The following is a 12,026-nucleotide window of genomic DNA, read 5'->3' as shown; positions in this document are numbered from 1 at the left end:
GAACATAAGCTGCTAATAGCTTAATCTGAGCAAACAGCTTCTAGTGTACAATAGTTTGAGCCTCCTCACTACATTTAATATCAGGCTATCAGAAATGAATATGGTATTCATTTGTTACTATTACAATGATTATTTATTATACTTCTTTCCCACCCATCACCAGAAGGTACCAGGACTGGTTTATATTGCATTATAACAATGTAAAAGGCAAGACAATTTACATTCAGAAGAAGACAGTGGGTACAACAGAATATATAACTTAGGTGCTAGATGCCAGGGTAAAGTGTTGAGTCTTCAACATATGACGAAAGTTATATAATAAAGAGTGTCAGACACATCTCTGCAGGGAAGAAATTCCACGGGTTAGGGGCTGCCACGGAGAATGTCCTCTCCTGGGTTTCCACCTCCTGAACTTCCAAGTGCCAATCTTAACAAACAAAAGAGGTTTGTACGGAAGGAGACAGTCTTCCAGATATATGGGGCCTCAGTTTTCATGTGACTAAATCTTGTTCTATGGTGAGATGCAGGCAAGGCCCTTTGAGGATACATGACAACCTCAAAAAGCAAGCTGCTCTCCAGTGTGACTGAAATACTCTGCAGATAATATATGCAATCATCCTTACCCCACCATGGTCTTTATTGTTCAACAGCAACTTCAGTATCTGCACTTGGAGCTCCTCCACCACTAAGAATAAACAGAACAGTAATGATATACACTGCGTTGGGTAGCAGCCACAACCACATTGCTACAGAGAAACTGACAGTGGCCATATTCAAGCCTTGCATAGAAACTCGCAAGAAGAAACTGACCTTCCCAAATTATTATACACATCAGTTTGTTGAGCTACACTCCCCAAGTGGCTCTGGACAGTCTTTGGAACGACAGGAGGTAAAAACATTATCAGTGGAAAACTTAGTGCTGTTTCTAAATGAAGTTACTAGTATTGCATTTGCAAGCAGGGGTGCCAATGGCACCTGCAACACAGCACTGCCCAGCTAATATTTTATAGCATTTGTTTATTCAAATTTTTCAAATGTGGGTGTCTTGGCACAAAAGGCAGTATACAAATGCAATAAATTAATTAATCGTGGCTTGCAATTATTTCTCCATACTCTGTGAAAGCTGTGCTCTAGCACTGATCAATATGGCTTCATGCCATATTCTAAATTGCCCATGAGATTTTGAACGCCACTATCCCATCCTCAGACCTTCAATGCGTTTCTTGAGCCGCTGGCATCCTCTTTCATACGCTCGCCTCCTCAGTCTCTCCTCAGCAGTCTCATCTTTTATCTCTTTACTTTCTTTGCCCTGTGTTTAAAAGAGAGGAGGTTAACAGAATTGTTAGCAGAAGCCAAAAAGGATGGACAGGGAGGGCTGCAAATGCTCATGAATGCAAACACAGCTAATAAGAGAATGCAGCTGTATAAAGGTGCTAAACAAATGGTCATTTGCATAAGCTACTATGTGCAGAAAACACCTAGATAAAGCCAACATCTCTGCAGTTAAGCTAGGACAGCCCTTAAATCGACCAGCAGTGGGCGCCATATTCCTCACCTCTTTGTTGAAGCGGTTTGGCCACCAAGTGGTGGGAATGAGCTCCTGTAAACCAGCCTCCTCCACACGCAAAGGACTCTTGATGTAAAAAAACACAACTGAGCGGAGCACATCAAATCTGCAGAGAGTTAAGGGAGTTGTGTGGTAGTTCATATAGATGCACCTGTGGGATCTATGTCACAAGCAGCATCCCTGCAATAAGTTAAGAATAACTCCACACACAGGACCACGTGAACAACATTAGATTTCCTGAAAACAAGTCAACTCCATAGGGTATTTGGAAGCTGTAATGACTGTACTGTGCATCAAGAAGGGTATTTGGGGGGAATGAAAGAAGAGGTGAACAACTGCGAAAGGAACTTCTGCAACTTTTTGCTTATTTTCATCAGCTTCCAGTGCATGGGGACATTGAAGCAGCTATCCACCCCACTTCCCCCATGTTAGCAATCTGCTGCTGAGACCACCTTATGTATGTTCTCAAAGCTGTTATAGAATTTGTGCTATTATGGTCGGTCTCGAGTGATGCTACTGAGACAGAAGCCACACCCTTCCAAATAATTGGGATAATTACAAAAGGCACATGGGGAAGGCAAGCAAAGGAATAATGATCAGCTCATACATAGATGTTATTTAACTATTGTCAATGAACAGAGCATTTATCTAGCAGGGTAGGCCAGGTAGGTGTATAGTGTTGGAAGAGAGAATAAGTGAAAAATAATCCTCTGGGTATGCTGGCTGTTCCATGAATGCAGCCAGTCTACTTTTGGGTAACACTGGGATCAGATTTGAATATTAAGGGAGAGACCCCAGCTCCATGGCACAACATGCACTTGCCTGCAGAAGGACTCGGGTTCAATCCCTGGCATTGCCAGTTAAAATATCAGGCAGCAGGTGATGGAAAAGACCCTCTCTGCTTGACAGCCACTGCTAGTCAGAGCAGGCAACACAGAGTAGGCAAAAAAAGGTGGTGGCAGTGGTGAAGTTAACAAGAAGCAGGGGTTATTTTGGCTAGTCTGGCTGCCTCTCTCTGGTCTCATGGCACAGAATACAGGCCATGTTATCACAGTTATATTTTTCCCTGAAAGTGAAAGAAACTGAATCTGAATGTATGCAAAGAATGGGTGATACAGTAAAGTGTGATCTCAAGGACCTCACAGTGAAGATGCAGCCATTTTGCCTTGGTCAAACCCTTCCTCTCCAATTTGTGCAGAGGCGCACCTGAGCTGCATCTGGTAGTAAGGAAATAGCAACACTAAGATATAGAAGCGACTAGGGCCTCTTAAATTTAGCTGCAGGTGTGTGCAGCCACAGGAAAAAAAGAAACCACGTCCTGTTACAGGGTGATGTTTCTGTAGGGCCTACACATGAATCTTTTTGTCTGTCTAAGCAAGTTTGTACCATCAGGAGATTTGGATGTATGTGACAAATATTGTGGTTTTTTTTAAATAAAAAAGGATACAGGACATTGTGAAGCAGGTACTTCCTGGATTTCTCATGCTTCAGGATAGCAATAGTGAGACGGAGGTAGTGAATCTGGATAGAGAAGAAGAAAAAAGGGAAATCAAGATAAGCTGCAGTGATACACGAGGAAGAGCTCTTAAAACAGCATATTTAAAATGTCTTTACAACATTTGCAAAGCTGTAACCAGTCAGCCAAAGCAGCTCCCCTCTCACTGCATGAACTTTGTTCTTAAGGGTTTCGACCAGGGTTTAACAGAATAATACTCACCTGTAAGCCTAGATCAGGAACAATGGGAGAGAAGCGATATGCCCTGAGCAGGGACATCAGCAGCTGCTTGAGGCATTCATGTACTTCATAATCCTGAGGGAGGAAAGAAACACTTTCTTACTCAATAGGAAAGAAGATACTGGGTCAGGGAGTTCCTCTGGAGAAAGGAAGAAGGGTCTCTTTCCTTGAGAGTAAAAGCACTCCAGTAGCTCACCTCCATGAGAAGCCACATGAGATCCAACAACTGCTGTATAAGAGGGTGCGCTTCCACAGACCCTCCTCCTTCCAGGATGCTGAGTAGGAAGTTCATGAGCACATCTTCCACCAAGTACACTTTGCACTGCAGAAAAGAATTTATTAAAGCAGAAGACTTAACAGAATGGCTTTATCATGATGCTGCAGCAGAGTCAAGAACAGTGAATACTCTGTGCTGCTGCAGCTCTGAGGGGGCTCACAGCAGCCATTTCCCTAGACTACATTGAGAACTCCAAGGACAGGTTGTCCCACATCCCAACAATGTCCCTTTACTCAGGATCCACCTTCTGATTGGTTTCCAAGAGCCACTCCCCCCCCCCACTCATAATGTTGCTATTTCTTTATTATTTATAAACTACGTTTCCATTTTTTAAAAATACAGTAAGGTAGTACACAGAGTACAAAATTACAGTCAGAGCAATAAAAACATCAATAAATAATGGTTGGTAAAAAGAAACTCACAGTGCAAAGCTCTGTCTGAATGACACCATTTTTAGACTTCTGAATGATGTCTGCCGAAGCTCAAATGGCAGGGAGTTCCACAGGGCACAGCCTTCCACACTAGAGGCTCAGTTCATAGTAAAGGCTGGCTGAACCTCGTGGTTGTGGGGAACCACAATAAGTGCCCCACCAGAGGATCTCAGTGGCCAAGGTGGAGCATAAGGGATCAGATAGTCCTTAAGGTATTTTGGGCCCAAATTATTTAGTGTTTTGTGAATTGACAGAAGAACCTTGAACTCTGCCCAGAAGCAAACTGGCAAAAGATGTTAATGATAATGATAATATAATAAAAAATAATAAATGAAATAGTAGTAGTAGTAGTAGTAGCTGTTGTTTATTATTTATACCACACTCATCTGGCTGGGATCCTTTGCTTGCTGGTTAATCTACTCAAAAGGAGTGAAGTGCACAGATGCACATGACAGACTGCAGCACTTGCTGTATGTGAGCACTGGAGTTGGAAATGCTGGTGCTCGGTGGCAGTGCACATGCTTTGCATGCAAAAGATGCCACATTCAATCCCTGGTGTCTCTAGGTAGAGATGGCACAGATTTCTGTCTTTAATGGCTGAGCAATGCTGCCCGTCAGTGGGGAGCCTTTTTCATCCCGAGGGTCACATTCCATCTTGGCCAATGCTTTGTGGGCTACATACCAGCAGTGAGCACAGCCAAAGCAAGAATGGGTGTGGTCCAAGTGGATGCAGCTGCTCAACTCTATCTATTATATGCTCCCCTACATAAATACACATGTGTCTATACCTTCCCAACTATTTCTCCCCCAGCAATCAGGCCTGACCAAAGCTTTTTTGAAACCTAATTAATAGATAGGGTTGCTAGTGATCTTTGCGGAGATGGCCGCTTGAGAGAGGATGGTTAACTCCTCTTTCCCTGGCTGCACTCTCCCCCACAGCAATTAGGCTTAAAAAGAGCCTATTTGTGCCAATGGAAGACTGCTTTCAAACTTAATTTCAGGATGGGGTGTGTATTTTTGGTGGGGGGGTTTCAATGCATGGGGATTCTTCTGAAAATGCCCCCCAACACCACAATTAGACTTTTGTCTCCTATTGCCATCAACAGGAGACTTTTTTCAAGCCTAAAACTTGCAGAAGGATGGGGTTCAGGAAATGGGATGGCATCATGGACCACTGGTTGTCCACTCCTGATGTAAATAACTGATCTAAACATTCCAATGGTGTGACCCTCTATTAAGTCAGAGAATTTGTTGTTAAAAATTGAATTCACTGGTGAGGAGGAGAAGTTCACTCTCATCTGTAACTCTGTAAACAGTGGTGGAGGATCCTGAAATACATGAAGTAACACTGGAGGAAACTTACCATAAGGGGAGCAAAACTGTTAAAAATGTGTGCTAGGGTGATTAAAACAGTCGGTTCCCCCTGGAGTTGCCACGTGGAAGCCTCTTTTTCCACCAGCTTCCCTTCCTGAAATACATAACTCAGGGTTACACATTTTTAACAGATCCTAATTCTACAAGAGTGTTTCTTAAGCTTGAGGAAGCCACTGGGATTCTGAGATACACCTTGGATTTGAAGATTGCAAGATTTGGCATCAGTTAGGCCAGAGGTTTTCAACCTTTTTGAGTCCACGACTCCCTTGACCAACTACATTCTTCCTGCAGCACCCCGTGGGGGTTTCACCTGGCACCATCGTCTTCCTTTTAGTACCAGGGGAAACCTTATTATCTGCCCAGCACAGACTAATAAGATTTACATTGTGCTCAAATTTTATCACTGCTTTGTTTTTGGTGTATTTTTATTTTTTTATTCTTTGTAAGTCAGTTGAAGAGCTTTGGCTAAACAGCACGTAATAAAGGCCCTCGACAAAATTTGAAAAATGAAATTAAATGCCCCATACCTAATCAATCCAATGTGCAAACAGTTTTTGGCAAGGCAAGTCTGAATAAACATAACATTGAAAAGATTATCTCACCGTAACATCTATTCCAGTATGAATAACATTTTTCAGGTACCCCAACAGTTTCTGCGCTTTTGCAAGATCTGCAGCTGGTTTGTCCTGTAAGGGCCGATATCCCTCCACTGGATATGTATGAAATTATTAAGGGGAAAAAACCACAGAAGGCAATCTACCCCTCCTTCAAGGAATGATCCTAAGTCCCCAGGCATTCCTCTGCTGCCAATCCTTGCTTTCATCCACCACACCAAGCTTCTAGAATGCTTGCCACATTTATTGGTATTTCATATGCCTCCAGGTCTTGTCCCACCCTTGCAAAGCAATCCGTACCAAGCACAGCATGTATTGTAAAGGAATTCAAGGGTGATTGCTGCTTTCTCATTCAGGACGTCTTTCTTATTCACACTGACCAATAATCACCTTGATGATCATTCAAGAAGGTAGTATCTGCTGCTGGAGATCCAAACTGCCTCCTGAGAGTATAACATTTCTGACATATTGACAAGAATGAGATTCAAACTTTTATTCATGCTGGCAAGAAGAGCTTCAGCTACAGAGCTAGAGGCCCCCTGTCCAAATCTTAGCATAACTACAAACTGGCCTTAGACAAAGCCACTCTCAGATTGTAATAAGGATAAAAAATAATAGTAGAATAGTAGGCATCTGCCTTATGGGGGCATTGTTAGGCTTACTGAGATAAAGTGTGTCGAGCATATAGTATTTATATAGCACTTCTCCTAACTATTATTATGTTACTGAGAACTAGTGGATGGCTGGAAAGGTTTAGCATAGTTGTGGCCTGAGAAGAGAATTATACTTTTCAGATGCCAACATTGCTCGGGGGAAATATTTCTATGGTTTGGCTAAAACTATTGTCAAAGGATATCGGAGAGGCCGGCTACCAAAGTTAAAAGCAACGGATTCCTTGAATGACAGGCTGATAGCAGGGAAATAGGCCATGCCAGAGCCTCGTGAGATGTTATCAAAAGCAGTCCCCAGAGACACACCATTCCTGAAAAAGAAAATAAAGAGGGGAAGGAGACAAATCCCTAAAGTTTTAACACACCTTGCCAAGAATTCTATGCACAAAAGACTTATTTATCTGACATTACTCGAAGAAACAGTCACAGCTTAGCGGCTTGTCTTCTGTATTATGACAAGTCAATAAAAATAAAAGCAGATTCTGAACCCCAAGTGCAAAATTCTCCCATTGCTTTGCCTGAGGATCTTAGGAAATAACTTCTTGCAGAGACACTTAGAAAAATATGAATTGTTATTGCTGGAGCTCTGTTCAAGGTCCTGTTCAGCTTAAGAATTCCACGCAGTGACTCAAAGTGCTCTATAGAGCTTTCTGTGTTGTACAGCTCCACACAGTCATGTTAAAAACAACCACTCATGTTGATTACTGCTTGTGTAGATCTAGTTTTATTTCTCTATTCATCTTTCTTGCACCCATAATAACATTGTACCAGGAAACATTCCCTATCAGCATCTAAACTCCTGTTCAGAAGTGATGCACTCCAACTTTATGAAACAATTTAGATGCTGTAAAGCAAAGGACCTTGTTGAATGCAATTTTAGTAGAGGATTATTGAGAATGAAGTAACTATTTACCCTTTAGTGGAGCTTGGTTTAAACTCTCAATGAATATACTTAGAAGCTGAGAGGACAGAATATAGCAGACTAGCAACATCTAGCATAGTTCTATAAGGGTGCTTACAGGCAGAAAGAAATGCTTCCCTCATCCAGGTCTATCAAGCAGCTGACAATATCTCCTGCTGCCCAAGACTGCAGAAAAAAGAAAAGATAATTAGATGGGACTTGGGGTATGTAACCAATGTTGCTAGGATACTGTTAAAACATATAGAGATTGCTTCCAATTCAGTCAAGAAAAACTGTACAGGTCAAGAGTTCTGCTGCCATACTGATTCATTGTTTTAACTTTCTACCCCCTTCTGTTGCATATTGCAGCATGCAGAATTCTAGTTCTATATTACAGCAGGCAAGGGATATGAGATGTGCCATGTGTTTGCAAGCACACACTCAGTAGGATGGCCATTTTCTATATCACGGATGGGATCTTTTTGGTACCGCAGGCCAGATTCCCATGAGCCAACTCTGACAGGTAGGTGAGTGGGACAACCCACCTCCCAAATCATATGGTATCATGTGACATCACATGATTGACAGGAGGGTTGTCCAACCTATGTCTCAAAACAGTCTGCAGGCTTGGAGACTCACAGCACAAGACATGGTGCCAGCACTGTGCTTGGCACTTGGGAAAGCTCCAAGCACAAGGCTACCAAAGTGCTGCTTTCTCCTCTCTCTCCCCACTGGAGGCAGGGAAGAAAGAAGCCTGCATCATACAGGCATCACTGCACGAGAGAGAAATCTCTATCAGAGCCAATGTCTGCATAAAACAGTCTTCTTCCCGGTTATGGATAAAAAAATGGGGGTGCTATTCAACTAAGTCTTACTCAAAGTACTTTCAATGAAATGCATGAACTTAAGTTAGAGCAGAACCACTGACATTAAAGGGCATAACAGAACTAAACATTGAATACCACCTCAAAGGCAAGCAAATCCAATTTTCCCCTGATGCTTCCTTTGGCTGTGTGACCTGTTCCTAGGAGGGACAGATGCACGCAGCCAAACTGAGCAGGGTTTAACCATTGCTCATCAGCTGCTGTGTGAGGGGTTTAAACCTGCTAGGAACAGGTACCCACAACAATGCAATAACCTGCACTGATGTCACTGATTGACAGGTGGACATGATTGGAGAAAATGGTCTCACAGGCCAAACTCGATCTGCTGGTGGGCCAATATGCACAATGGAAGAGAAATTGGTTTTTCACAATAAAATTAAATACAAAACATGAAGTTTAATAACAAATAAATTCTGACTACACCACCCAATAAGAGTCTCCAGTTCTACTGGAGACTATGAAAACCTGGAGAGCTATTGACAGTCAGTGTTGAGATTACCAAAACAGATAAACTAATAATCTGATTCAGTGTAAAACAGATTTCGGTGTTCCTAGTTCTTCAAACAAGTGAAGGGGTTCACAGAGATACATAGACTACATGCTTAGTACAGCAAGAAAACAATTAGGGGCAGACACTCACTTTACCATAGTTGGTTGTGGTTACATTCCATTTGCGCACTCGATTCCCATCGTAAGCATATGAATCTGGAGTGTCTCCAACTCCTTCCTATGCAACATGAAAACCAAAAGCAAACCTTTACCAAAGATCACAATTAAGATTTTGCATTCCAATAATATGCCTTTTTCAACCACTGTCACTGACATACCAAAAAGGACTGAGAAACTTGTAGGCTGGGAGAAACAGACCTGAGAGAAACAGTCATATGGGTAACATACAAGGTGTGACCGGACAGTTCGGTGAACGGTCACGGAAGCCAGACAGCGAGAATATTCAAACATACAGGCCTTCAAAGTAGGCCCCCTCTGATACAATGCACTGTTGACAACATTCGTAGAACTGTTGGAAACTTCTGGAGAAGTCCTCTTTTCATACTGCTTTTAGTTCCCTCGTCACAGCAGCTTGGATGTGTGAAATGTTGGAAAATCTGTGCCCTTTCAGTGCAGATTTCAGTTTTGGAAAAAGAAAGAAATCCGGTGGGGCCAGAATAGGAGACTATAGAAGGTAGGACAGCTCAGTAACCTCAGTAATGATTTCATGTGGAATATGCAATTCTTCCGCCATCATTCGGATGGAGAAAAGCCGATCCCACATCAATAACTCATGAACTGTCAACATTTGCCGCCGCTTTGCTCGTTGACGGTCTGCCAGATTGCGGGTCTTCTTCGATAGTTTGCCGCCCTTCATGGAAATGCTTAAACCACTCATACACTGTCTTTCGAGTTACAGCTTCATCTCTGTACACAATTGTGGGCATTTTGTGGGTTTCTGATGCCAATTTACCCAATTTGAAACAGAATTTCATATTGACTCTCTGCTCCATTTTCAATCACATTGCACTGCTACTAAACGCTACCGCATCAACGTAGGCCTGTCAACAAATGCCGAGACATGTGCGTATATGTTACCTGAGATACGGACCAACGTCTCCCACGTGTCTCTGTGAATCCGGCAGTTCCTATTATCGCATACAGGAGTGATTCACCCTACTTTCCAGTCACACCTTGTAATATACCAAGCATCCATGCCCATTTCTGGTAAGTATATATACTAGTAATTAGGTCCACTACTATATCCAACTTAAGTAGAACACGAGTTATGAAAAGGAATTACAGGTTCCCTATTCCAAAGAACCAAATTATATAAATATTGTCAAGATTTCAGTTCCCATCAGACCTAGCTAACATGGGATGATGGGCATAGTAGTCTAACAAGGGGCCACAGGTAATTTCTGGGATTTCCAGCCTTGGAACTTCAGGTAAAGAGTGATTGTATTTACATTAATACAATAAGTAAGAAAATAAATAAATAAATATGCTCTTGCATTACCTCTTGATTGAATCGGCAATTGAGAGTGCACCAACCAATTTGCATAAGGCCTTGGGATGAAATCAGCACCTCATAGATCCATTTTCCTAAAAGAAAATATAGCAGCAAATGTGTCAAATGAAAAATTCTCTGTTAAATGCTATTAACATATAAAACTAGAATAGTCCGAAGGTTTGGCAGCCAGAAGAGTTCAAAAGGATAAATTCATTTTTCCAAAACCCCTGATTGATTTGTTTAGTATCACACTACCCTACAACAAAAAGCTGTCTGGGTGGCATGTCCAGTGTCTGACATTTTCTGCAAAAACCTAAAACGAATGCGGCCCCAAAATTAAAGTCAGGAATTTGTTTAAATCTCGTTGTTAATAAATTCTCATCTCAAGTTGCTGTTCACTAGCAGCACACATTATGCCACTTGGACCAGTACCATGGGTTAGTGCATATTTTTTCTAGTCCTTACCTTTATACACACAGGTAGTAGCCCTGATAGAGCCAAAGTTACTATGTCCAATTACCTGAATTGGGAAACAAAGGAGGAAGACAGTCACACACCATGATTGTGTGTTTTCCATTATCAAGGGTTTCATTACATCTCACAAATGTGTGTGTGTTGGCGGCGGGGTAAGTAAATCAGTTAAAGAAAGTATTAGGTCACTTTCAATTAATCAAATCATAGAACTTCCACAATAGGTTGCTCTCATTTTACACCAGGATTGGGCGCACGCAAAAATCAGGTCTGCAATTACACCAAACACAGATCTAACAACAAGCATGCCCACATAATGGCTTCCTGATTCCATTTCTCCTAGACAAAACACCCAGTGCCCAAAACAGAAAACTGGCTTTGAAGAAGTCACAACCTGTGCTGACCCCATTACTGGCCCAATGAGCTGCTTGGTCAAGTTGTGGAGGGGATCAGCATGGAATAAAAGCCTGGGGCAGGCCAACTGCAGGAACCAGATGGGCTGCAGGAGAGTGTGTCCAAAGATTTGTCAGAAGCAGCAAGACCAAGAAAGAGAGTGCCAAAAGGAATGATCAAGGAGTGATCACAGATGGGACAACACACTGTTTCAGTACATAATGACTATAAAAACTGACAGCAGCGCCAACAGCACTAAAGGCACTTCCTATATTGTTAGGCAGCCATAGGCACTCAGCCATAGGATTGGTAGCTAGGTAGTGCATAACAACAGCCACTGGTAAGTTCAGGGCAAAGCTGGTTCTATCCTTCCTGTCTCAGCTGAGAACTGGAACCCAGTGAGACATGTTGACAAGAAAAAATATTCAAAGCAAACCTCTATTAACCCAGTACACAAACATATCAACAGTAGAACATAGACAAGTAGAAATTAATTCTCTAGTGGGGGTTGAAGCAGAGGGGGAGAAGGAAGACAGCAATTCTCAGAAACAAACCTTTAAAGACCAATAGAGGACAACAAAGAATATGTAGGCAGTGTTTAAAACTGAACACTTAAGCTGAGTGTTAACAGGTGGGCAGCAAGATACATAGAGGCATAATAAAAGAGTGAGTTGTGCAATGCAAACTACAGAGAAGTAAGACATTT

General features: G+C 42.1%; 1 protein-coding gene across 4 annotated transcripts in view; it reads right to left on the bottom strand.

The window, feature by feature from the left end:
- Nucleotides 1–12,026, bottom strand: part of RNF123 (ring finger protein 123) — an 87,149-nt gene that overhangs the window by 63,383 nt on the left and 11,740 nt on the right. For all 4 annotated transcript variants that reach the window (XM_083429341.1, XM_083429342.1, XM_083429344.1 and 1 more), the window contains exons 6-18: nt 10,922–10,976; nt 10,463–10,548; nt 9,095–9,181; nt 7,689–7,756; nt 6,855–6,980; nt 5,987–6,101; nt 5,374–5,478; nt 3,499–3,624; nt 3,285–3,377; nt 3,015–3,088; nt 1,556–1,673; nt 1,210–1,309; nt 624–685 (exon numbers count right to left, since the gene is read on the bottom strand). In XM_083429341.1, coding sequence (XP_083285467.1) covers nt 624–685; nt 1,210–1,309; nt 1,556–1,673; nt 3,015–3,088; nt 3,285–3,377; nt 3,499–3,624; nt 5,374–5,478; nt 5,987–6,101; nt 6,855–6,980; nt 7,689–7,756; nt 9,095–9,181; nt 10,463–10,548; nt 10,922–10,976 — 1,215 coding nt within the window. The remainder of the gene's footprint in view (nt 1–623; nt 686–1,209; nt 1,310–1,555; nt 1,674–3,014; nt 3,089–3,284; nt 3,378–3,498; nt 3,625–5,373; nt 5,479–5,986; nt 6,102–6,854; nt 6,981–7,688; nt 7,757–9,094; nt 9,182–10,462; nt 10,549–10,921; nt 10,977–12,026) is intronic.

The sequence above is a fragment of the Podarcis tiliguerta genome (genome assembly GCF_965153285.1).
Source record: "Podarcis tiliguerta genome assembly, chromosome: 2".
Lineage (NCBI taxonomy): Eukaryota > Metazoa > Chordata > Lepidosauria > Squamata > Lacertidae > Podarcis > Podarcis tiliguerta.
This window is presented reverse-complemented; position numbering and strand designations above follow the sequence as displayed.